The sequence below is a fragment of the Carettochelys insculpta genome, chromosome 3 (assembly GCF_033958435.1).
Source record: "Carettochelys insculpta isolate YL-2023 chromosome 3, ASM3395843v1, whole genome shotgun sequence".
NCBI classification, from domain to species: domain Eukaryota; kingdom Metazoa; phylum Chordata; order Testudines; family Carettochelyidae; genus Carettochelys; species Carettochelys insculpta.
Window position 1 is genome coordinate 59,932,677 of NC_134139.1, and position 27,809 is coordinate 59,960,485.

A 27,809-nucleotide genomic window follows, 5' to 3' on the forward strand; every position below is an offset into this window, starting at 1 on the left:
ACAAGTTCAGCATGGAATGTTCTGAACTATAATCAGACTGACATCTACAAATGTGGAGATGAGAAGCAGGTGGGGGTTAATTTGTCTCATGTGATAGAGCATGTTCTTCTCTTGGGATAGTAAATTAAATAACAGATTATCCAAAATACTTAGTCACTGTTGCTCTGGTATCTCAGTGTCTAACAATCCTTATTGCATCTAGCCTCATAAAGCCCCTCTGAGATAGGGCAGGAAGTACTACAATTCACATTTTTCAGATGAGGAACTAAAAACCATAGAGCCTTACTTAATGATTTGCTGGAGGTCACATGGGAAGTCTGGGATTGATGAAGAAACTGAAATCTGATTTCTTGAGTCTTATGCTAGCTCCCTGATCAGTGTACTGTCTTTGTCGTCTTTTGTAAATCTTTGTCTTTATTTATAAGTTGCAACTAACTCTGGAGGATTATGCAAACTTTAAAACAATCCTTTGGGGAGCCCTTTGGGGAGTCCTTTGGGGCACTAATCATATGAATTGAGACATATTTTAGAAAAGTTTTTAGAAGGTTTCATTAGAAGTTAGTAGGGATTACAAAGATAGGCCATCAATGCATCACTGGATCCAGTATGACCACAGATGATACCTTAAAGCACAGCCCTGTACTCAGGGTTTTTTTGCAGATGCACCATTCCAACTGAAGCACCTGCAAGCAATGGGCTGCATGAACCCATGCTGCTTCAGAAACAGAGGGCGAGTACAGCTTGTGTCGCCCTCTGACATAATGCAACATATGTTCCAACTGCCTGCAGTGTGTGCTCTGCAAGTCTGTGCAGAGATGGGAAGGGACTTACACCCAAATCTTCTGGAGAGTACAGCTAGTATCACACAGTCCGTATGTGTGCAAAGTCCAAAGAGTGAAGTAGTGCCTGTCATGGGGGAAGGATCCTCGCACCAGTTGGTTGCTTACTTTCCAGGAAGTCCATCATCTGCAACGTGTATTATATTAATTGTTGTTTATTATATGCTCTTCTATAGTTTTATAGGTCTGTATGATACACTTAATTCAATAAGAAGACAGGGTCTCCACTGTAAGCAGTTTACAGTCTAAATAAGAACACAGAATTTTGACGTATGTACCTAGAACAGTTGCTGGTAAGCTGTCTAATTTGACATTTCATTTTGTCAGACATGAAAGGCTTCTGAAAGTAGAAGAGTAAAGCAAATGTTCTCACAAAAATATATAAAAAATTAGCAACATACTTATTGTCATTTATACGGCTTCTCCATTCTTCTCTTTTGAGCTCCTCTCTGGCCTTCTCTAGTGAATTGATTGATGTTGCCACCCGCAAGGTTGGTTGCAAAGGTTTGTAGCGTTGTTGTAATACTTCAGCAGTATCACGGAAAGGCCCCTGATAGGTATAGGATAAGGTAAGTGTTAGTTGTGTCCTTTTCCATGTATTATTATTTGTGACATATCTCTAATGAAAGAAGATGCAGAGTGGCTGGGAAAATTGCAAGATTTTCTTTAGAAAATAATTAATTACAGCAGTTCATCCTGACAGTTATAGATAGCATGATGGTTGATAACATGCTCTAAAACCTTAGATGGGGAATGAGAAATGTGCACTGGTAGAATTTTTTAACAATTAATGTATATCTGTCATTGAAAAAAAGAGTCACTTGTAGACATATCTAGGAGTACACAGTTTTGTTTTCTTTTTTACCAATAGAGTAGTATAATAACATTTCATCTCCACATCATATATTCTAGTTGTACTTAAATGTCTGAAAAAGCCTAACCTTTCAGTGTTCTGACTGAGAAGTTTTGTTCCTTTTACTTAATGAATGTGTCATTGCCATTTTTGACAGTAGAGACACTTTGAAAGAGAGTCAAATTGTAACTATGGAACTAATTCTAGTAAAATTGCAGACAAGACAAATAAAATAGGTGTATTTGCTGAAGACCTTTTTTTTTCTAAAAAATTAAAGTTGGCGTTTATTTGAAGGCACTTAAAATTTGTAGACTTACAGTTTCTTGACAACATTGTACATTTTAATTGAAAATCTGTAGCCATGCTGTTTAATAACTAATACCAGTAAGTATCATTTAATGATACAGATATATAGCAGCAGGAAGTTCTTTTCTACACTGTAAAAGTAACTTACACTATATCTTGATTTTAATAATAACCAGTAGAAACTCACTTGGAGTGTAATTAATACCATATTAAACTCAGAACAATTTAGTGACAACTCAGGCTTTAGCAGTGATGCTAATCAAATCTCATTTTCTTTTTACTATTGTTGATCTTTCACTGAAATAGTGAAACCTTCTGAAAACATGAATGGACAAACAATCTTGATCATGTCCCTTTTTCTTAAAGATCTCCTTCTTTAAATAGGTTATCACTAACAAGTCACAGCTGGAGTTACTGCAAGCACTGAGTGAAGACTGTGGGGCTAATAAAAAGAAATGATTCACGCCTCATTTATGTTCACTTATGTTTTACATTAATAGAAACCAATAATAGGAACCAGTTACCATAAAAGTCATGGACCGTAAATAACACAAATGGCAAATAAGTATCATCTAGTACTTTTCACAGCTGGACAAGAGGATTGCTATATTTGAAAGTAGTTAATGGATTTTTATTGGAACTTTACTCTTTAAAGGCACAGAACATGTTTCCCAAGTCCCTTTTAAAAATTCTAAGGAAGCAAGTCACCCCATAATCTTTATGCTTTTGGCCAGTTTTTCCCCTCCTGACTTCCAGCAAGTTTACACAAAAAATAAAGCTATTTTACTGGGATCACTTGGCTCTTGTAAAGACAATACAATAAAGAAAAGTTTTAGGCTGCTGAGGAATAATAAATACAAGAGTAATTTACTGAAAATAGTAAATGTTATTTGCCTCTATCTGTCCAATCATAGAGAGTTATAAAAAAAGATTTAAACATTAGTGTTCCTTCTGTACTTCAAAATGTTTGCATAAAGTAGATATATGACTGAAGGGAGCAGAAAAATATCAAGTGGCCTGGGGAGTGTTGCTATGAAAATAAAATAATCTGTGGGAAACAAAGATGCATGCCCTATAGTGAAAAATACAAACAATGGATAGTCTTTTTTATCATGCATTCCTCACTTACGTTCCACTGAGTAACTGCTGAAACAGGTTATCAAAATAGGCTTTTGCATCTTTAATTTATATGATAGTTCACCTTTTCAAAGTTTATATTTTGAAAGAAATTAACAGAGCAGCAATTACTAATGGAAGTAAAAAAGACTAACAGTGCACTTTACATAAACTAATGCCTTGTTATTGTAAATGAAAGTGGAATATAATTTTAAAACATTAAAATGTTTCTAATCTGCAGCTTCTGCTCTTTTCTCTAGATCACATGTGTGTGGTGGGGTACCTGCTTTGGAGAGGAGTGACGAGGTGAAAAATGAATCACTTCCTCATCTTCTTTATCCTCCTTTGACAAGGGAGGAACACAGCTAGCAGGGGTCTTTATTAGGCTATGTCCACGATGCATGGGGGTACAATCAGTACGAAAGAGGGGAGTGCCAGTATTGAAGACATGGCTCAGTCTGTATGGTATATGAGTGGCTGCGGTACCATGAAACTCAGTGATGTGGTAAGTAGGGGGGTAGTCACTGTTGGTGCTGGGAGCATGGAAGGCTGAATATGTGGCTGCTTCAGTACCTCTGCATACAATGATCTGGGTTGCCATCCATGCAGGTGGGACTGAGCTAGACAGTTTGATTTTAATTTGAGAGGCTGTTGGAGGATGTAGCTTTTTAGTTGCTTGAGTCCCTCAGGACTTGTCCATACCAGAGGTGTCCAGTGCCCATCAGTCCAATGAGGATGGTGCCATCACTACTGAGGCAGATTTTACCCTTGGAGACCATTTATTAGAGGGCTGGTCACTGTTTAGCCAGTGGGTCCTATGGAAGAGGGAGAACAGGACCATGATCTGAGGTTGCTGCCAGCGATCACAGTGAGGGTAGAGTGTGCGACTCCAGTTCTGATGAAGCTCTGAGAGATTTGTGCCTTGAGTGACCTCACTGATAATTTTTTTTTGGGGGGCATTTTTGTGGGATGTGTGCATCCCCCCAGACAGTGGATGCATTGGGCATGTCCATCTAATACTGGAAGAGAGAGCCTGCAGATGAGGCACCTTTTGAAACTGGGGGAACCCAGCAGGATGAAGACAGACAGTTTAGAAAGAGGTTGGGGAGGGTATTCAATTTTTTTAAAAGTAGTGAAGCAAGTAGAAATGAACCAGGATAGTAGGGAATACTGGTTGAAAAGGGGTATCTTATCTCCTGAAGTGACAAGGAGAAGAGAGCTGCTGTGCGTCAATGTGATCCTAGGGCAGTAGAGAGGGAACTGAGAGATGCTTGACAGTGCACGCTGTCTGAATGATCACTGCTGCACAAGATGGGGCGCTGCTGTTCTAAATCTTCAGCTATAAGTGCAGGGCTCTGAAGCACCTATAGGCTACGTCTACACGTGAAGCCTACATTGAAGTAGCCTATTTCGATGTGGCGACATCGAAATAGGCTATTTCGATGAATAACGTCTACACGTCCTCCAGGGCTGGCAACATCGATGTTCAACATCGACGTTGCGCAGCACCACATCGAAATAGGCGCAGTGAGGGAACGTCTACATGCCACAGTAGCACACATCGAAATAAGGGTGCCAGGCACAGCTGCAGACAGGGTCACACGGCGGACTCAACAGCCAGCTGCTCCCTTAAAGGGCCCCTCCCAGACACACTTGCACTAAACACCACAAGATCCACAGAGCCGACAACGAGTTGCAGACCCTGTGCATGCAGCATGAATCCCCTGCTGCAGCAGCAGCAGCCAGAAGCCCTGGGCTAAGGGCTGCTGCACACGGTGACCATAGAGCCCCGCACGGGCTGGAGAAACAGCGTCTCTCAACCCCCCAGCTGATGGCTGCCATGGAGGACCCCACAATTTCGACGTTGCGGGACGCGGATCGTCTACACGGTCCCTACTTCGACGTTGAACGTCGAAGTAGGGCGCTATTCCGATCCCCTCATGAGGTTAGCGACTTCGACGTCTCGCCGCCTAACGTCGAAGTTAACTTCGAAATAGCGCCCGACGCGTGTAGCCACGACGGGCGCTATTTCGAAGTTAGTGCCGCTACTTCGAAGTAGCATGCACGTGTAGACACAGCTATAATGGGGTACCCATAGGGACAATCCTCAAAGTCTGCTTCTGGATCACAAATCTGGAAGACAATTATAAGCCAGGGAGATAATCAGCTTAGAAACATCTGATACAAATAGCGAGCAAATCCATTCACCTACATACATTTGAGAATTGAAATCCAAGGCTGATGAGTCCTCTGATGAGTGATTCTTATAAACTGCCCTTGTAGTGCTTTTGAACATCACAGGAGTTCTTTTATGGGGAGATCAGGACAGAATAAGGGAGGGAGAGAGTTAAACAATCCTCTTCAGCCCCCAGGGGACAAAGCAAAAATTATGTGCAGTTTGAGCACTGTGGTGAGTAGGATAAATCTTCTTGCTCAGGAGTGGTCCACTAAATGATTTGTCAAGGGTTGGCAGATCGACATTATTTTGTTCTAAATGAAATCGTGATACTTCCTCAGTAATTTCCTCTCATCCCAGCATATATGTCAGTCAGAAAAAAAAGGGGCTGGGAAACCCTTAAGAAAGAAAAAGCAATGTGCTTGCTGTTTTTAATGCCTATTAATGAAGAGATGACTAATTTCAGTATTATCTGCACTCTCTTCAGATTGTAAGTCTCGCTAATTCAGTAATAAAAGTGATAGATCTGATATAACTGATAGCAGCAGCAGCATTAAAAGTTTTCTTTTATACATGGTATCTTACACACAGAATACTTGCTTATAAAATGTGCATACCAATTTCTCTAAGAGACAACTTATGTATAGTTAATTTTTGTTTTCTTAAATATGCACACAATCAATTCTCATTTCAGTATTATCCTTGAGGGCAATGCACATTTTGGTTATCTATAAAGATGGTGGTGAATCACAAGTGATTAGCATGGGGCCTAATATACAATAAAGCTAATGTAGGAGAGTGTTGTCACAAAGAACTGAGCCACAAGGATGCTGTCACACCAGACAACTTTCAGACCTATGTATTCTGAGGGGTTTTCATGTCCAGCTGTTTCATAAGCTCAGACCAATGTCCTTTCCTGAAACATACAACCCTAAATTGTCAAAGTGGTGTGTGGGGATTTAGCCGTGTGACTCCCATTAACATCAATAAGAGTCACACAGCTAAATCCACGCACTGTCCTTTGAAAATTTACCCCACAGTGTACATCCCAGAACACTGAAAGGATTAAAGTGTTATATAGTAAATTCCCTCTTTGGGGTGCAGGAAATAAAGAGTACTCTTTGTTTTGTTCTGAAAGGCTATCTGTGTATGACTGCATTCCCTCTCATCTGTTAGAAATTGCTACCAAATACTGAAATCAGCAGAGAAACTTGCAAGATAAACTTATTGCATAATAGCATAGTGATCTTGCAAGAGTAAAGTAGCAGTGAAAATTCTGTAATTTCCCCTATGTTTCAAAATATTCAGATGATCCTTGTGTAATTCACATCAGGCAAAATATCACCCTCACTATCATTAGACATAAAGCACATACAAAAATATCCCACTGAAGAATAAGCACAGCACCTTTGGCCTTCTGAGTAAGGACACTTAAAGCAACACTTGAGATGATAAGTAATGTATCCATAAATACCAATTACATATCACTTGCTATTTAATTACTGAAGCAAAAATGATAAAGTCAATGGAAATCACTGAAGGGAGTTAGCATGGGAGTGTTTTCTTTCTATTTATTAGCTAATAATTGCATTGAAGAGAGGATGGGGTTGAATGCCATGTATATAATAAAGATTCCAAGGACCAGGCAGAATTTAATAGGCAATAGCAGAACTAAATTTGAAAAAGAGAGGCAAAAGGAATGGAAACTCTGCAGATCTGGCAAAATGAAAAATCTGGAAGGGTGAAAAATTGGTTTCTCTTGAAATCTAAAATAACTGTATCTTAGACTTTGTCTACACCAGGAAAATTTCTGAAATGTTTCCCATGAGCAGAATAAAAAGCTTTATGCAAGATATGCTGTCATCAATAGAAACTGAGCCCAACATAGCAAACAATGGGAATTTTACAATTTGAATCATGCAGAATAGCACGTTAAAATGTTTAAATTAAAACTGACGCACATGCAGTAGACACAAAAGAGAAGAAAATATTTCTGTGTTCAGAAGGCATTTGCTAGCCTTTAAATGAAAAGCAAAACTCAACAGAAATGTAAGTGTATAATGGCGATTTTTGTTTGCAAGTTGTTTTCTGGCTTTTAAAAAAAAGGTTTTCTTTTAATTGGTTATCTCTTCACATCATCTCTAATTTCTCGTGCATATTGATTGATTTATCACAGAATTATATCCAGACCTATGCAATTGGAAATACTGCCTCTAATGAGGTTCAGTTGAGATATTAGCTATGTGGTAACATCTTAACAGAATTTTAAAGTGTTCTTATATTTTTCAAAGAACAAAAATGCAATCTACAGCATCGGATTGCCTTTATATGTTCTCTTTCTTGAAAATTAAACTAGACTTCTTTGAAAAAAAGTATCAGTATGATCAATATATAACAAGCCCACTGATTGGGATGGGGAAAGGGAGCAAATGGGGCTGTGGCACGGGGACCTGGCATTTCAAAGGGGCCGTGAGCTGAGAGCCACCACTACCACTACTTTGGCAGCAGCAGTGGCTGAAGCTCCAGGCGCCTTTGAAATGCCACAGCAGTGCTGCTCCATGTGGGGAGCACGTGGTGTGGGGGAGAAGGGCAGGGCAGCACTGTGGTCTGAGTGGCATTAAGGGTTGACTCCCATAGGCCCCTTTCCTTCCAGGGTACAGAGCAGACCCCCACGCCTACTGTGCCCTGGGGTCCATGGTGGCTGTCAGTCCCTCTGATACATAAGAATAAGAAGAACATTACCTGCAAAAGTATTTGGTACAAATAGTTGCCTAAGAATTATCGATATGCAGTACCTGAGGTTTCTGCCTGACAATGGGTGGAAGAGGCTTCACTGTAGGGAAAGTTTGGGCACTTGTACAAGGTAACCAGACAGGAATCTCATCAGTAAGATGCTTCTGTATTTGTTGCCGCCGATAGCTAAAAAACTTTGCATTCCGTAACCGTACTTCCATTGGATCAGGTGATTGTCTGAATGGAGAGTTGTATATACCTGCCACCTGTGGAGGAATGGAGTTATCATTAATCCAAATAATTTAAACATATGTTTGTTTTTAATGCTGTCAACCAACACGATAAAGATAGCTATATGACAAGTGTTTCAGCAAAAAGTTTCTGCAGGATTGTCAACATGAGAAAGGACTCTGGATGAAGTGCATCTTTGAAAACATAAGGAAATTTTTGTCTGATCTTTCTTGCAACACTTTCATGTTAATGTTCTGCAGACATTCAAGTGTGCTAGATTCACCCATGTGAACACTTGAATGTGAAGGTGAAATAGGTATTCTTAACTGCATTTTAAGCTGTAAAATTTGCAGCCCACTTTGTGGGTTCCATAATTTGGTAACAATATGTTACTTATGCGACTAAACAACAAAGGTGTAATGTCAAAGTATTAATTGGCAATATCCATGATTCACAATTTTAAAATGTCTAGAAGGTCAAAAGTTACATGCATTGTTATAGGCTGGGGACCGACTGGCTCAGCAGCAGTACGATGGAAAGGGACCTAGGGTTATGGTGGATGAAAGGCTGGATATGAGTAAACAGTGTGCCCTTGTAGCCAAGAAGGCTAATGGCATACGAGGGTGCATTAGGAGGAGCATTTTGAGCAGATCTAGAGAAGTAGTTATTCCCCTCTATTCAGCACTGGTGAGGCCACATCTTGAATACTGTGTCCAGTTTTGGGCTCCCCAGTATAAAAAGGATATAGAATTGCTAGAGCAGGTTCAGCAGAGGGCAACAAAAATGATTAAGGGGCTGGAGCACAAGACCTATGAGGATAGGCTGAGGGATTTGGGCTTGTTTAATTTACAGAGGAGAAGACTTAGATGTGATTTAATAGCAACCTTCAACTTCCTGAAGGGAGCTCTAAAAAGGAGGGTGAGAAACTGTTCTCAGTGGTGTCAGATGGCAGAACAAGGAGTAATGGTCTGAAGTTAAAGAGGGAGAGGTGTAGGTTAGATATTAGGAAAAACTACTTCACCAGGAGGGTGGTGAAGCATTGGAATGCGTTGCCTAGAAAGGTTGTGGATTCTCCATCTCTCGAGGTTTTTAAGGCCCAGTTTGACAAGGTCCTGGCTGGGATGACTTAGTAGGGGTTGATCCTGCTTGAAGCAGGGGGCTGGACTAGATGACCTCCTGAGGTCCCTTCCAGCCCTATGATTCTGTGAAAAAAGTTTCCAAATAATTTTATATAATAATGAACTGAAAATATGTTTATCTGTTTGCAGGCAATTCATGAATAGAAAAAAAGTAATTTGTTGAAAAAAGATACATATTAATGTTCTTTAATAATTATTAATTTATTTACTAAACATGAGACTCACTATATTCCAGAGCTCAAAATTACTGCATTGTATTTCTGATAAAGGTATATGTAAAGGTACATTTATGAGAAATTAATCTAAAGATCATGAATGCTTTTTAAATAAAAGCAATATGCTTGCAAAACTTAGTTTTTAACCCCATTTGTACAAAACATTTCTAAAAGTTTGTTTTTAGCATGTTAATTGCAAAAACCTATTGAATGAAAAAGTAGGTGATGACATTGGTTGAGGGGAGCAGTAGGTGTGAGGGAGAGAGTAAACACTTAACAATTTGTCATTTCTCCTGCCGGGAAACTATGTTGGTCTCTAGAGAAAATTAAGTGGAGCATTGGACTTCTCATAAAGTATTAACTGCTTGGGTTTGGGAGGCTCAAGAGCTCCACAATTAGCTCTAATGCATTTTTCATTAGTGTGTCCCACTGGGAAATTTCAGCTCATAGGGTTAAAAACTTAAATAAGACCTTTATGAAACTTACTGTTTAATGTATTTAGATATGTATAGATGATAGATTATTTTAAATATTACTGTTAAATTCTATGGGACAGATTCTCCTATCAGCGTATTCTGGCCATATAGCCACTGTAATTGTCTCAGTCAGTGTAACACACTCACTGCACTCTGCATTCCTTTGGGGCTAGGATAGCAGGAAAACAAGGACATGGATGTATAAGGGCATAGCCAGGAGACACTTGCACCAGCTCAATCCCTGGCTGCATTGTAACATAGCTCATGGGCACTGTCCTTGTCCAGACACTGCAGAAGGATCAGAGGAGGGAATGTGGAATTGCATGTCATCCTGTGATCTTTATGTTATACAGTTCTGTTGTACCCTATGATTTTGCTGTATATTTAAAGACTGGCTGTTAGATTCCCAAAAACATCTCATAACTTTACAGGTTCGTTTCATACCCATAATGCCTGTGTCTACACTAGAACCTCCCTTTCGAAAGGGGGATGCTAATGAGACACTTCAGGATATTCTAATGAGACACTGCAATGAACATGAAGCACCTCATTAGCACAATGGGAGCTGCGGCACTTCAAAAGTGCCACTTTCGATTGTGCATGGCTCGTCTACACAGGGTCCTTTTCTAAAGGACCCCACGCATTTCAAAATCCCCTTATTCCTATAACCAAATAGTTACAAAGCCAACTTCAGAAAAGTGACACAAATGCAACTGATGCAGAGATGTCTACAAAAATCTGGAGAGATCTGGGAGCAATAATTCTGAGAGGTGTAAACTGCAGTATTGCTCTCACTGACGTGTTAGCTTAGATGCCCAAGGTTGATAAACAAAATGTTAATTTTGTTAACTCTTCATTTTTATGTAAAAAAGGACAGTGCAGCTCAACAGACCAGCATGGTTTAGGGAAGAACTCATTTTGGTATCACAAGTTAGTAGAGGTTGGGGGACACTGCCTCTGAGGCCTGGGATACATTTAAAAGTTAGGTGAAGATAATTACAGTACTCAGAGGTATGAAAAATTCATGAAAATACAAGCGAATGATATAACTCCCATAGTGTAGACATGGCCTTGCTTTCTTTCCCAATGAAAGAACTAACCACAATTAATCTGGCAGAACCCATGAGCCCATTTAAGTTCCACTGAAGGGAAGATGAAGCTCAGGGCTGGTCTACACTAAACTCAGAGATACATTTAAGGCAACCTAATCATAGTGTAGCCAATGCTAGGTCAACAGAAAAATTCTTCTGTCAGAAGAGCTTCCACATCTTGGGGAGGGGGGGATTATTTACAATGATGGGACACATCTTTCTATTGCTATACTGCCTACATTAAAACCATATTGTGGTGCACCTGAAGCACTGCATTTGTGTTGCTATAGCATTTTAAGAATACGCTCAGCTTCAAAAAGGGCACAATTATATTTTGAATATCTGCACAGTGCACTATGAGCAACATCTCAGTGTTGTACCTCATGTAAGTGGAGGTTACTTTTTGGGCAGATGTTGGAAGAGCATCACTACCCTTCTGTCCACTCCAACCAGCTGACTGCTGGGGGAAAACATAGAAAAGAGGACACAAGTTCTATAGTTAAAATAGTCCATTGTCCCTAACACCCTACAAAAGTGCTGCAAAGACATTGTGGTCACTAATCCATCCAATAGATTTGTGCCATAGCTTTGCTCAGACTGTGGTAGCCCTCAGTTGAGTATTGAATTTAACTTCTATACTCACAATGGACTTAAAGCCCATAAAGTTCCCTTCTTTTGGCTTTATGAAGGTAAGATGAATTTCACCCATGCTGTGTTTGTGCTTTATAAGGTTAACTTAAGATGTAATTCCTGCCCTCCCTCACCCATTTACTTTTGAGATTTACTTCCAGACTTGCTTAGCAAATATATTTATTTAATTCTTCAGGAAAACATATTATCTTGTTACAAAAATTATCTGAATTCAAGATTTGTTTGTTATCTTTATTCCTGATTTAGTTATACATACTATATTTCACAAAAGCTTAATTATAAATATAAATCTAATTCTGTCACATATATTACAAATATACTTTGCTATAGATAGACATAGATATTTCTGCAAAACCTATTGAATAAAAATTTAATGTTGTCTCCAGGAAGACTGACAGTGCTTCTGTAATTTAGCCAAAGGCAGATGATTTAAATTTGTGAAAGCTACTTTTCTTCCAAAATTAACCCTCTTATAAATAGGAAATATTATTATAACTAGGAAATACAACCAACTTTAAAATGACAGTAAATTGTCCTTTTTAAGAACTATAATTAGGAAAAACTTATTATGTGCTATCTACTCATCAGACACTGTTATTTGAACTATTTCTTATTTATTTGCACACACAGATTAGATGGAAAAATGAAAAAGGCCTTGTGAGCGTAATGGATTTCTGAAACTGCGTTTTGTAAGCTGTATAGCATTTCTGTGTATGCTCTACAGGACTGTTCTTTATTCATATATTTTGTACTGTAAAGTGACAGAATAGGGAAGTATAATTTAATGTATTTCAGATTATTATAGCTAAAATAATAACTTAAAGGCTGCATTTTATAGTTCATTTTTACAAACTACCAGTTTAATTAAAACAAGCAAATGTTGGCTGCAATCCTGGAAAAGGATTTGGCCTGCTTGCAATAGTAGTGAGGCAATAGGACTCTGAGTCAAAGTTCATTACTATCTTTATTTCAAGGTATCCTTACGCAGTGTTAAAATTTAACTTTATACATGCTAGTGTTCTGATAAATGCATTAATTACTAAAATATCAGCCCAAACTTCAGAATTCAGATTTCAATTAAAATGAATACAAAATTTCCCCCAAATCTGTGGCAGTGTTAGGATTTAATATGCTTGACCAGGCCCATCATGTAGATAGGCCTGAACTGCAAATTTCAGATTCAGGTTTGAACTTGAGAAAGAATATTGGATTAATTCCAGTTCTTACCCATCTATAGCTATTGGTCTTTAGCAGGTGTACACAGAGAGAGAAAGAGAGAGAGAGAGAAAGGGAGAGAGAACCCTATGCACTTTATTGGGTAATAGCAGGGTGCATGAATGCAAGAAGTTGCTTGTTTGGAACGTTTGCCTTTCAAACACATCTTTTATCTTAAAGCAGCCTGATACAGCATTTTATAATTCATACTTAAGTCTCTTTTTTTCTTATCTTAGTATAATATTTCCTCAACTACAAGATCATCATAGTTAATGTTGCTTTTCATAAGCTTATTGATAATGGTAGTAAATTAGCAGTCTTAAGAAATTACCTGGTACTTTGATTCCAATTATTTCAGTTCTTTAGTCAATTTCTGTAAGTAGACTTTGATTTCCTTCCCAAATCACTCCACCCCAAATATTATTATAGGCTACAAAAATCACACCTAGTCTGTGGGGAGCATGACACGTCTTTCTGTATCACGTTCTTCACAACTGAGAAGAGCCTCTGTCAAAGCTGACTTTCTGGGATTTCATTTTCAGGAACAATTTTCTGACGTGACAAACACTATAGGGAAATCTGTGCTAACTGTTAAAAAAAAAAGCCTACAACTGAGTTATTTGCAGTACTGTCATGCTAACTTCCAACTCAATAAGACCAAAGAAATCTCAGGAGGGGCCTCTGCTAATAGCTTCTTGCTGACCTCCTTGCATCAGGCCCTTCTGCTGAACGTTGGCCCGGTGGTGAATACGGCAAATGAGGTGTGAAATGCACAGATTTTTTTAAAGCTATGATTCTAACTCATTTGGGGGCGTACATATATAGATAGATAGATTTCTTTGGTCTTATTTTTCCTCTGGAATTCTCCCCATCAGACCCTCCATCATGGAAACCCAAGCATGACCTAGAATATTAATTATGCCGGGTCAAGCATACTAGCAAATGTACCATTTGTTACCCAGTCATCCTTAGAATTACATTAATATTTTGAATCATTTTGCATTTCTAACAGTCTATCATTTAGCTTTCTTGCAATCACTTTTATCTTCATAAAAATACAAAGAAAGAAATAAAAGATGTGATAAAAATGCAAACTCATTAATTTCATGAACACAGATAAGACTTTTTTCGATTTGATATCATTTTTGTCGTTGAGTTTGCGCTGGGTTGTGGAGCATCCATGGTCATCTTCTCTAATTTTTCCTTTTCGTTGTTTTTTATTACTTACGGTTTCCATCTATACCCACAGGTTTATTTGGGTGCTTTCCAGAAGAGGAGCTTTCAAATGAAATTAGATAATGTAACAAGGAATGGGGAAGGCATGACAGGGAGGACAATTGTGGGATTGCTCAGTGAGGACTATTGAATGGGATGATATGGGGAAGAGGGTGGTTTTGCATATTTTTAATTAGGGCTATCTTTTGTTGACTAATATATTGTCTTAGATACTAAAAAAGCTATCATATAGTGTTAAACAACAAAGCATGTACTGGTAAACGTAACTGATGCACTGAAAATATGCATACATATATAAAACTAAAAATGAGTAGAGCTGGTTTTCTGATAAAGTGATATCATTTTATATCTTAAAAATGCTTCACATATTTCAATATATTTTAATAGAGCTGCAAGTAAAGGAATGTTCTATGTTAAATACTTTCCCATGGGAGTGTTGGAAGGCTAAAATAATTATCTCATATATAATCATCATAAATGTACATTTCTTTTTTTAACACTCATTTGTTTCTGAAAAAAAAATTCAAGGCAGCATGTCTGGCTGACTGACTGCCAGGATAAAGGCTTAAAATAAAGTTTTAGTTTCTCATAGTGCTCATTTAACAAGTCAACTGACTTCTTCCCTCTCTCTCTACATATATATGTTAAGAACTGTAGTTGTTTTGAGGCACAGGACGAGCAATCCAACAAGATAGGGTGTTAACTTGAAAATATTTTTGTGCTTCATTTTAATTTTTAAAAATTAAATAAGTTGAGAAAAGAGGGAACAAATCTTTAAAGCCATAAAAGTAAAAGCATGAAAGAGAACTGTGAATGAAATATTTGCTAAAGATGGGATTGCTGAATCAACACTGACCAGTGCACTTCATCATAATTATCAGGACATACTACTGCCAGGGGATTTATAAAAATCCCACTCAGCAAATAATTGCCCTGCTGTTAGGAGATAGTCAGATGTTAACACACTGTCACAGTCCAGCGTTTAGTAAGATATTCAACATTCAATTACTCTTGCTGAGAACTAAAAGGAAACATGATCATTTTTCAGCTACTGCAGTTCTGTTTCCACATGAATTCCAGTGAACAATCTTGTTAATCCCCAGATATAGTTTCTCTTCGGAGGTAGAAAAACTACTTTAAAACATTAATGATTCAAAATGAAAAACCTTGCTGAAACAATGTCAGAGCTATTTATGTTTTGTCTTTAAAAAGTTTTCAAATGTATATATTCCTAGATTACAACAGGCTATGAAGTTATTGCATAAAATAAAGTAAAAGAATAATACGATAATATGCTTAACACAGAATTTGTTTGGAAAAATCCTCTACAAAACTCTGTAAAAACTCTGATAGCACCAAGTAGGAGTCTAGAGATCAAACATGGAGCACTGAAAAATTTAATGTATTTCAGAAGATGTCTTTTCACAAATAAGAATAATCTGTATTTTTAATTACACAAAACATAGTTTAGATTAAATTGAAGAACTATAGACCCAATCTATTCAAAGTCTGAAAATGCGACAAACCAGCCCCAATTACCTAATTTGGTATCTGATTCTGTAGTTAGAGCAACGAGAAAATGATCATTGACTTTAATCAGGTCTGAATTAGTTTTTTTTACATGTGTAATATCACTGAGCTCAGTAGGGTTGTACCAATATATGCAAGGTGATTATTTAGTCAACTATATCAAATTAATATATTGGGCCTGATTGTGCCGTGTCTTTGCAAAAGTTCCCTTGATTTCAATAGGAGATTTGCCTGCTAAGGACTGGAGGATTCAGCCTATTATCTATAGCAGGGTCTATAGTGTGGTAAATCATTTATTCAGACAATGAAGAAGTCATAAATGAGAGATGACTAGAGCATTTTCTTGCAAATGGGATTAATTACCTGTCCTCCAGATAATATATATTCTGTTTAAACAGAAATAGAAACTTTCGTTATTGTTATTCTGCCTTCACGTTGCAAGGCTTAATTCAATTCTTTCAACTTAAGATTTTTGCTTAATATCAAAATAATGACACCATCACATTCTAAATGAAAGAGAATGCAACATTTATGGATAAACAAATCCACTGAAAGGTATAGAGAGGGGAGTAAGGAAATATTAGTAGCTGATAGTCTTTGCCAAGAAATGCAAAAGTAACCACAAATCATGCTGTTACAGTTGGGGAAAGGCATACTCCTCTGGCCCCAACAGGCAGCTGCCATGGCTGCAGGGAAAGCATGTGTCTGCAGCCCCAGGAGGGAGCTGCCACAGCCAAGAGTGAGGAAACTGTACACTTTGGCTGGATAGCAGTAAGGACTGGCTCAACCATAGGCTAAGCATGTTCAGAATGGTGGTAGACTGTGCCTTTGGATGTTTAAAATGTCCCCGGTGTTGTTTGCTTACTAGGTTACATCACAGAAAAAGCAATATTCTCATTGTTATTGATACCTACTGTGTGCTCCATAATATTTGTGAAACAGAAAAATTTCTGTTGGGGTGGGGATAGGGAGGTTGAAGCAAATTGCCTGGCATCCAATTTTAAGAACCCAGCCACCGGCGCAATAATAAGAGCACACTGAGGGATTCTGCTTCTCTGTAGGGCTTTGAAAACAAATTTTGATAATGCACCAGAGCAATGTGGTACTTATCTGTCTTGTTCCTTACCAACCATCTTCTCCATTTTATTTTCTTCCCTGTAAACTCCACGCCCACCAACCAACACCAAGTGTTGAATGAATAAAGAGCCTTTTCACCTCAATCTGTTAAATTTAATAGACACACCAAGACAAAACAGAAAAGTAAAATGATCTGGGGCAAAAAGGCTGATAACCCTGGGGGAGAAAGGGGAGAAACAAGGAAAGCTTGCTTACAGATGCACTACAGTAACAATCAAAAGTGTGTGAATGGTCACGTCCTGGACCTTGTACCCTCCCCTGGTGTTGAGTGCAAGGGATACCCTAATCCCACTTTTCCACTTCAGAGGATGTTTGGGAGAGGAGGATGTAGAACTGGTAACAATGGCAGCAGATTCAGCATAGGCTGCAAAGGGACTCTAGCATCTAGCTGCCTTTCTTGAAACTCAGCAAGATGCCTCAACATTTCTGATAGCTCCTTCATAATCTACAGCATCTCTCCTTGCATGACATGCTCTTGTTCCCTGCAGAATAAGATTTCAGCTGAAACGAATGCAAAGCACCAGCACTGATAGGGCATATACTGTTTCTGGTGCAAGGGTAAATTTCTTAATAAAAAATCCCACACACACCTGGATGGTGTAGAGGCCAGGCATCAGTGTAAAGGCCCTCAAATAGTTTGCTTTTTTACAGAAGTGGCACCAAAATGGGAGGGAAGGAACACAAAGAGTAGGCTGATATCTCCCTCCCCTGTTTCCTTTTTTTTCCCTCAATGTTGGTGATCCCTTACAACCACAATCATGGCATGTTTGGGAAAGTGTGGTAGTGTGACCCAGATTTCACTAAATGAGAGATGGATTACTTGTTCAATTTTTTGCAGTTAGCACTGAGAACTTCCCCTGATTGACCTAGCTGATCTTATATGTTATATACTCCTGAGGGTACATAAGGCATCACGGAGCAGATGCTTCAACTGTCTGGGTGCAGATCTGCAATGCTATGTGCTTCACTAACAAAGTTAATGCTAGAGTGACACAGGAAAATGTCCCTCTGTGAGGGACAAAATAAGGTAGCCTCTCCCAGAAACCTGTAAAGAGTTGCAGATTACATGTGGGAAAGCATCCTTGAAATCTTCTTAGAGGATTCCTAGGCCATTCCATGCACTTAGAAGGTCTTTTTCAGATAGCATTCTCTGTGTAGCTTTAGCAGCCATGCATTCCTACTATAACTATTTTTGTTGAGGTTAAACATAAAAAAGTAGCATGTAATCCTTACAATTTAAGGTGCCTTTTCCAGCATTACACTCCATTGCCAGTTGGCCCTATGAAGAGATGGGCTCCAATTTGTGGTTGCCAGGGAGCAGTTTGTGGTTGCCAGGGAGAATGGATCCTCTGCTTGCCTGCCTCACATTCTCCTGCTCCTCTTTCTCATCAATAATGTCCTTCTCATTGTTGCTTGAGGTCAACCTGGGATCCTGAGATATCCACAGTGTGGTTTGGCATACTACCAAGCCTTGCATGAAGCTCCTCATAAAAGTGGCATGTTTGTGGGACACACCCAGAACAGTTGGTTACCTACCTTATCTTCTGGTATACTTGTGGATGCTTATTCATTTTTATGCAGCACTTTTGTGTGATCTGAGCAGTTTTGGCAGAGATACCAGTGTTTCTTCTGCTGAATTGAAGCTCTGGCTGCAGAGATCCTTTTCCCCATACAGCAATAAGATCCAGTGCATTTGTGGCCTGGAATCTCCATGATCAGTGGCATGCTCGCCACACAGATCAAACTGGAAATGGAAATTCAGATGTTTCCAAGGATTTAACAGGGGAGGAGCTGCTTCCTGTGTATCTGGCTGATGTGAAGTGAAGTTGCAAGTGCTCTTAGAGCAGTCAGAGTAAAATACTGTGATGCACCTTCTGGAGGCCAATTCATTTTAATTACGCAACATAGTATCCACACTAGACCCCATGTCAACTGCTGGATATTGAATCAAACATTACGCCTCTCATCGAAGTGGAGTACAGAGATTGACTTTACAGGCTGCTTAAGTTGGAGGAAGGGATTCAGTAGTGTATAATCACATTAAATTGGTCTAATAATGGATTCCTCTACACTACTGAGTCCCTTTAAAAGATCTGGCTGGAAGAGGCTCTTCAACCTTTCTTCTGATAATCAGTCTCTGAGCTGTAGGGCTAGGGAACTCTAGCTTTCTTTCCTTCTCTAACTACCACCCTGTGCTAGGTTTGGATCCTTCCTTTTAGTAAGTGCCCTCCTTAAGGTTTCATATACATCACAGATGGCTGAGCTGGAGCTGATTATGCCATAAGGTGCTCTTCAGTTTGCTGTTGATTGGTGTGAGAACCTGTCACACCACAATGTCCTGTGCTTTAATTTATGCATTTGTAAATTGTAAATTATAACTTCATTTAATATTTATGAAAATCAGCACTCCCATGACAAAAACAAGCTGTCATAAGAGGCAATTAGCCTGTGGCTTGTCAAACCAACGGATTGGGGGAAAAAAAAGACTCCCTACTTATCCCATGATGTTCAAAAGAATATGTATCAGAGGTGTAGCCATGTTAGTATGTATCCACAAAAACTATGAGAAGTCCTCTGGCACCTTATAGACTAACAGATTTATTAGAGCATAAGCTTTCGTGGGCAAAGACCCACTTCATCAGATGCATGTTAAAGGCCTGAAAAAACTGAAAAAACACATCAAAATGGCCATGCAAATGAGCTCATATGAATAAGGGGATTTCGAAGTTGGCAGGGTCCTTTCGAAAAGGGACCCCCCCCCGGTTTTGGATGAGCCATGCGGGAGCAAAACATGGCAATTTTGAAGAGCCACGGCCAGCGGCATGCTAATGAGGTGCTGAATATGCATTTCAGTGCCTCATTAGTAATCTTCAAAATGGCCATTTGCATGGCCATTTCGAAGATTTTTTGTCAGTGTGGACACAGCCAGAATGTGGTAAGTGCTATAGTTATCAGGTGAATATGAGAGTAGATAGAAGAAGCTCTTGACATAACAGATCTGGACAAGTACATGGGGTTTTGTGACAATATTAAAAACAGTTGCCAAAGAGAAATAATTTTACTCCTCCAAGAACATGTACATGTGAGTAAGATGTGATTCTCTATCCCCTGCAATAACACACGGGCTACATCTACACTAGCCCAAATCTTTGAAATGGTCATGCAGTCTATCTGCTGATAGGAATAAGGGAATTTTGAAGTTCCTGGGGTCCTTCTGAAAAGGATCCCCGTCTGGACAAGCCACGCGGCAGTGAGCCATGGCAATTTCAAAGTGCCACGGCTGCTGGCATGCTAATGAGGCACTGAATATGTATTTCAGCACCTCATTAGTAATTTTCGAAATGGCCATTTGCATGGCCATTTCAAAGATTAGGGCTAGTGTAGACGTAGCCAATGTGTTATTGCAGGGGATAGAGCATCACATCTTACTCATCTACATGTTCTTGGAGGTATAAATTATTTCTGTTTAGCAACTGTTTTTATATTGTCACAAAACCCCACGTACTTGTCCAGATCTGTTCTGTAAAGAGCTTCTTCTATCTGCTCTCATATTCACCTGATAACTATAGCACTTACCACATTCTGGCCGTGTCTATGCTGACAAAAAAAAAACTTCGAAATGGCCATGCATTTGCATGGCCATTTTTGAAGATTTGGGCTAGTGTAGACATGGCCATTCTGACTGATTCATTTGATAATTCATTTTAGTTAAGCCAGTGCAATTGCACAATGCATTTATAATGGATGGGGATAGTGTGAATAGCTGCATTACCTCACTAGTTAACCATGGGACCAGTACACAATGAACTGCGGTTTTGATGAATGGATGGACAGTGTTGTATGAAAGCAAATAAAGAAGAGGCAAAATAGGAAGAAGGGTTTTTTCAAAGATGGGGTTTATTTTCGAAGGAGCCCTGTCTATAATGCTTTTCTTTCTTTCGAAAGAATCTGTTCTGAAAACAGATTATGCAAATGAAGCATGTGATATTTAAATTAGTGTCTCATTTGCATACCTCTTTCGGCAGAGGAACGCAAGTGTAAACGTAGCTTGAGTGCTCATCTTTCTAAAAATAAAACTACCAGGTGTCCAAAGGCAGAGGGTGTCAAACAGTGTCATTTCAGACCAACTGCTTTTCAAGTGCTTATAGGGCTGCAGTAGGTTAATCAGGTGTGCCTTGTGAATGTCCATTATTAGGCTTTGATAAGGAAATTACTGGTCTGATATACCACTCATTTACACAGTTTTATCCTGATGTAACTCTGCTGACCTCAGTGAACTTAGCTTCTGATTTGCCCTGGTGTAGATAAGAAGATAATCAGTCCCTCAGTACTATTCCTCTTTTTATGGTCTCTGCTTTCAGAAACAAATCCAAATTGAAAAAAAAAATTAAACAGTGAATTCACTTGTTAGTTGACTTGTGGTAAATTAATCTTCAACACTCTTTCAGACAAAGCACAACTGAAATGAGACCTGAAAGTATTCTTTACATTTTACTGCACGAATTGACAGTTTAAAACCATATATAATGTTATACCTGAGTGAGTCCCTGAATGCTGCAACTCAGTTATGATTTCTACAATAACATGATAATTAAAAAAGAAAAAATGGAATTAGAATTGTTACCTTAATTTTACACTAGAGAGACCACCCCAGGGTTACACTGATATGTAGTTTATTAAATGGCACTACTAGATTAAAGAAAAAAGGGGGAACTAGCTTTCAAGCACACATCCACACACACTCATACCCTCCTCCTCTCAAACCTTTCATAGATGAGCTCACTTAGGTGAGGTGTTGCACAGGAACAGTGGAAGAAGCCAAGGCATAGTGGGTCCAGTGTTTCTATCATGAATCCAAGGTGGGGAGCTGATTGTCAGCTTGGTCTCTTTGTCAGCTTGCTCTCAGGAGCAGTCAGGATCATCCATCCTGGGGAGAGGGGAAGAATCCCAAGGTCAGGGCCATGGGCCTCTTCCTACCTCTTGCACCCAAGCACAGACTCAGTTCTGCAGAGTGGTGATGGTAAGAAGAAAGAAGGGAAAAAAGAGAGAGCTCCTATAGCTTTGCCCTCATCTTTTATCTGTTTCAGTCCAATAGCAAATGTCCTGTCCCACTGCTCCAGTATGCTGTCTGACCATGAGTCATCAGCTATCAGCAGATGGTCCTTTGATCTTCTCTTGATGGGCCCTCTTTCTTTTTCTTGGGTGGGTTCTTTTTCAGGGCTCAGCTCCTATTATGCTTGTGGCCATCCAGGTGCTTCTAGCAGTTTATCATCCAGAGGGGCTGGCTTCAGGGACTGATTCCGTTACACATACATCCACATTCACACTTCCTCACTCACACAAAGGAAAGCTCACTTCAGACAGAAAGTTCTTTCACCAAAGGAACAGCCAGGATTTCTTATAAGACGTGGTATCTACAAACAATTTCTCACTAATTATTTAATATAGACCTAGCAGCTGCTACAAAACAAAGCTTATGGAACAAAATATAACTGTATAGAATCTCTTTTTTTTTTCCTTCTCTACATGTACAAAAACAAAACTACTATTGAAAAGTTTACAGAAAGTTGCAGGACTTAAAACCAGCACTGATTAAAAGTTATAGAATTTACATCAGCATTGTACTGGACTGAGAGGAGGGCTTTATACAACAAAAAACCTATGAACATGATCCCTAGGGCATGAATCTTGCACGCTGACACTTATAGCAGCAACAAAGGGTCCTCTGGCACAGATGAAGAAGTGAGTTAACTCGTGAAAGCTCATGCTCTAAACTTTTCTGTTAGTCTATAAGGTGCCACAGGACCCTTCGTTGCTGCTACAGATCCAGACTAACATGGCTACCCCTCTGATACTTGACTGACACTTATAGGTTCTGAAGCAAAACCCTTGGAAGTCAATATAAAGACTCATATTTGCTTCAGATGAGTCTGTGCCTGGGGGATAGTAGTATTCAGCATGAAGAGGAGTGGCAGAATAGGTTGCCTAACAAGATATTAAAAATGAATTGGGATTTTCATGTTGAAATAGGTTTCCTTTTTTCCACTATTTACTTCATAATCACATTATCATATTTCTTCATGAAGCTTTTTTTTTCTACAGTACTAACCTGTTAAAGTGTTTCTGTTTCAATTTTTATAGACACTTGGGAAACTTAGCTTAATACTGTTTTTGATAATTAAAATTGCTCCCCCCTTTTCTATTCCGCCAGCTGCTACATAACCAAAAAAGCAATGTATTTTTCGTAACAGATATTTTAATTTTTATTTCCTGACTGCTTGTCTTTCTCTCCCTTCTTTCTTTCCTGAGGGAGATTCAAATGCTTTATCTCCTGTGTGGTCCTGAAGGAAGTGGGAGTGGCGCCAAGGTGATGTTTTCCAACTTGCCGAGACTGCATAAGCCATACTTTTCTCATCTCCAAACCCTTCTTAAATATGCTTCACCATCCCAACTGGGAATCATCTGTGTCTACTGTCTAGGGCACTGACTGTGAGACGGGCATCTTTTTACGACAGTCTGTGGCAACATACATGAGAACATGGTACCCTCAACCAGGAACAGAAGAACTACACATTTACTTTATTCATAAAGTAAGTGGCAGGTCTGTATGCCAGACTCAGTTAAACTTGCTGCAAGCAGTGCATCCGTAACTAGGCCTTCCAACATGGGGTTTGCTAAGTTTTCTGACTATAGTAGCTGTAGTAAGGAAGGCAGAGACAGAACTGTTTCAATCCCAGAATGGTTATTATGAACATAAGGAGATTGATCAGTGTAGTCATCTATGTTTACTCTCAAGTTATGAAAATCTCCTGCAGGGCATTAATGGCCCTGATCCAAAACTGGCCTCCTGAGAGCCAGCTGCTTAAGTATATTAAGTCCCTGACACAGTAGTTGGACTACACCACAGCCGAACACTGGTTGAAAACCACAGGGAAAACCAGTCCAAAAAAGTAGCAACCTTGTTTTGTTATTGGTAGTTTTCCAACAAAACCTCCTAGATTTCTATAGCTTTTAAGATGAGAATGGGCCACACTTAAACTTACCTCCTGAATAACAAAGGCTCACCAGTTTTTGAACTGCTCAGGTTAGAATCTTCCAATTATTAGACAGTGAATTGTATTGCACTGCAGCAGAACAATCTGAATCCTTTTTTTCAAAAGAGCGGTCCTCATGGGACCTGATTTTTCATCCCTGCTTGTTCTTTCGAAAGAGCAGGGGCTGTGTGAGTGCTCTCTTTTGAAGGAGCAGATCACTGTTTTGAGTGTGAATGCTCTCTTTCAAAAGAAGTTCTTTTGGAAGAGATCTTACGGAAGGGCTTCTTTCAAAACATCTCTGTAGTGTAGATGTAGCCTTCTTGGCCTTCTTAAAAGAAGAACTCTAAAAATGTTTGTTTCTGTCCCCAGGAAGGTGCTGAAGACATCTTGGACCGTAAAAATATCTGTATCTCACCTCACCACTTAATAAATAGAGGCACATAAAATTAAGACTTCTGAGGAGTGGGCCTTCTAAAAAGCTCAAAGTGTTTAGTTTCCTTTTTCCCAGGAAAGGAAGACACCTTTCCTAAATTAGACTTTTTGTCCATTGCTGACATCATTACAATGCTCCAGGTGAAAGGCAGAAGAATAATTCCAGTAGTTCTCTGTGTTAATGAAAAGAGTTGGTCTCCTCTCAGGCAATGGTGCTGAGGCAGAATGATTCTACATTTCCTTTGCAGACTCAACCAAGCAGCCATTAATAGGAATGCAATCTTGTCCTTCTCTTGAAGCTCTCCAATGTCAAGGAACTTAGGAGTCTCTGCTTATGAGCTGCCAAAAGAACATCAAAAAAATCAATACCATATAAACTGAGTCTTGGTACCCTAAGTATCACAGAGGAGAGGAAGAAACAGTCAGCACAGCCTCCTCAGGCAATGGGGAACAATAGGGCCTTTCAGAGGCCTTCTCAACTGAACAGTAGTGCCTTGATTTATGCGAAGGTTGTGTTCCTGTGCAGCCCTGTGTAACTGGAATTTTGCGTAAGTTGGGAGGCAGCTTTTTTCCCCAGTGGAACACATATTCTGCAGCCGGGGAAGCAGCAGGAGCACCTGAAATGCCTTTTGAATGGTAAGTCCTTGGGTTGGGGGAGGGTGGGGCAGCTGGGGAGGGTTAAGCCCAGTGGTGGGTTGGGGCCATGGAAAGGGGGCACGAGGGTTAAGCATGGGGTGGGTTTGGGATGCAGGGGCGGGGGGGGGGTCTGAGCCAGAGCTACACTGGCAGGGGGGTTGAAAGGGGCGGGGGATTGAGTTGGAGCCTTGGGCAGGGCGGCGGAGTGAGCTGTCGGGGGGTTTGACTGAGCCGGAACCATTCATAGTGGTTGGGAACTGGAGCTAGGCTGGGAGCAGGGAGTTGAGCCAGAGCTGTGTGAGTTAAGTGCAACTCAAAATCCTGCATTTCAAGGGTTTACTGTATCTTCCTTCAACAGACTGACAGATGCCGCTTCCTATGAAACTGTAGAAATAAGAGTATCAGGTGTATACCTAAAGTGTGTCAGCAATGAAAACAAAAGTCTTTTATCAAGCTCCTCTTACTGAGGGCTTCTCTTCTCTTGATAGTTCAGAAGCAGGAAGTTAAGGACTACAGCACTAAAAAAAATCAGAAAGGCATTATACCCAGAGAATGAAACTGCCAAAGTAAGTTTTCCAGCCAAGACCTGATTGAGACAGAGAAATGTCCCAAAAGAAAATCCTGTATCTGAATCAGGAGCACTAGCAGAATGAAATGAGGTACCCTTTCTCAGATTAGTTTCAAGTGTCTCCATGTATTTCTGCTCTTGGGTAAATGGAGGATCCCTTGGAGTTGTTGACAATTCAGTCTAGATGATGCCAGCTTGGTGGATGCTAAAGGACAATGGTCTGGTCTTAGAAACCAAGATGGCTCTGAGTTCTTCAGTATAAGATGATGAGCTTTGGGTAAAAGCCTATGACCCCAGATGACCAGTTGTGTTCAAAGATGCTCTGTGGGAAAAATTCCAAGAGGGAGAACTTTCATCAATTGGGGTCCAATTTTCCATAATTGGTCTCTATTCAAAGATTAATTTTGTTCTGAAAATTAGAGCAAAATTAGCTCTGCTATCTCTGACCACAAAGAGAATGGCGCAAAATATACATTTCTCGTGATCTCTTGTGGTAGTGTCAGCATCTGGAGGAAAAGTTCATCAATCATGAGGCAGTACTATTTAATTGGTTCCCTATTCCTTCTTTCGGCAATAGAAACAATTATAATAGCAGAGGGCTAGTTCAGTCTTCGCCATACAGAGAGTCTCCCTTACAACTCTGAATTTGGTCCATCGTACACCTACAAGAAAAGCATGACTTTCACTGCTTCTGTATACCACATACATATGGGAATATTAGATGCAGTGACTGAGACCTGAAGTCCCTTGTTCCATCAAGCATAGCCCTTTCAAACCCAATCCTGTGAAGTAGGGAATGATTCTTTAAGGAGCTGAGCTCCTTCACCTTCCATTGATGTCAAAGGCTGCTACAGTTTGTCAGCACTTTGGAAAATTGGCCTCTAAATCCATTTGCCACATTTACTTGCTAATATGTACTTACAGGAGACCAAGTACAACCTGCACACTTATGTCAGAGTTCCCTAATGCAAAGAGAAAAGCTGCTATATTGTATAAATTCATAAAAGAAACATTAAATAAAAAAATCTTATTTTGAAAAAATTGTATTTCAAAGTGATCCATTAACACAATACTACCATTTGGCACACTGCGTTTATGGACTGATAGCAAACTTAGCTTCTGAACCTATTCATGATTTGATTTACAAATGTAAAAGAGAAATAATAAAATTAAAATATAAAATCAACCTGTAGGATTTTTATTCTACAATGTGCTGTCAACATTTGTATTCAAAGAAATAAGTTGAACAAAGACACAGGTTTTGCTCACCCTGTCATGCAGTTCTTAGCTCCTTGCATTTTCAAGGTATCGTGTCCATCATAAAACACACCATTTATTATATTATTTATTTAAAAGCAGACAAGAAACATCTTGCTGAGCATACACACATACAAGTTACTAAAATCCAATAGAGACGAGTTCAATTTTTTTTCTAACAGGATTTAGATAGATAACAATGTTGACAAATTTCAAGATATTTCTACCAAAGTAACACAAAGGAATCTTTTGCTAAAATCAACCAGTAGATGGAGCAGACAACATAATTTATTGCTTGATAACATGGCCATAGACTCGCAGATTACTTCATAATTACAGGAGTCATATAGGAGAAATTTTCTTCAAAAAGAAAGCTCATATATGTTAGGTGCTACTTGACTAGTTATTGAAGCTATTGATACATAAAGCAACTTGCTTAAAGCTCAGTTTTTCACAAGCATAGAATTTTAGAGCTCATAATTTATTTCTGAAGGTATTATTTTCCAACTTAATTTTACTCAAAAAAAATCACTCTCTATTTTCAAACCACCTCTTAACAGCTACAAAGTTTTGTTGCATGTGTAGTTTGTGAACACTGGCTATATAAGACAAGAAGTAAGTGCTCTTCATTTTCTAAAGCAGTAAAATTGATTTGTTTTTTGAAGTTAGTGGGATGCATCACAAACAATTTTCAGGGCATAATGGTTAATTAAGTGTCTGACAATAAATTAACCTTATTATTGCTAGTGAATACTGATTATACAAATATGTTCACTCGTTTAGATTTCTTTCTGAAATGCAGATGTCCAGAAGATACTCTTATTTTTAAATTAATAAAATAATAAAGGTATGTTAATTCAAACACTGACGTATGGCTGACATAATACTATATCTATGTTAAAATATTTATATAAATGAAGCAAAATCAACAATAAAGA

At 39.1% G+C, this 27,809-nt stretch overlaps 1 protein-coding gene across 1 annotated transcript in view; it reads right to left on the minus strand.

Annotated features, from left to right (window-relative positions):
* SPATA17 (spermatogenesis associated 17) overlaps positions 1 to 27,809 on the minus strand; it is a 178,195-nt gene that overhangs the window by 53,747 nt on the left and 96,639 nt on the right. The window contains exons 7-8 of the mRNA XM_074988612.1: positions 8,086 to 8,289; positions 1,241 to 1,389 (exon numbers count right to left, since the gene is read on the minus strand). Of these exons, the coding sequence (XP_074844713.1) occupies positions 1,241 to 1,389; positions 8,086 to 8,289 (353 nt within the window). The remainder of the gene's footprint in view (positions 1 to 1,240; positions 1,390 to 8,085; positions 8,290 to 27,809) is intronic.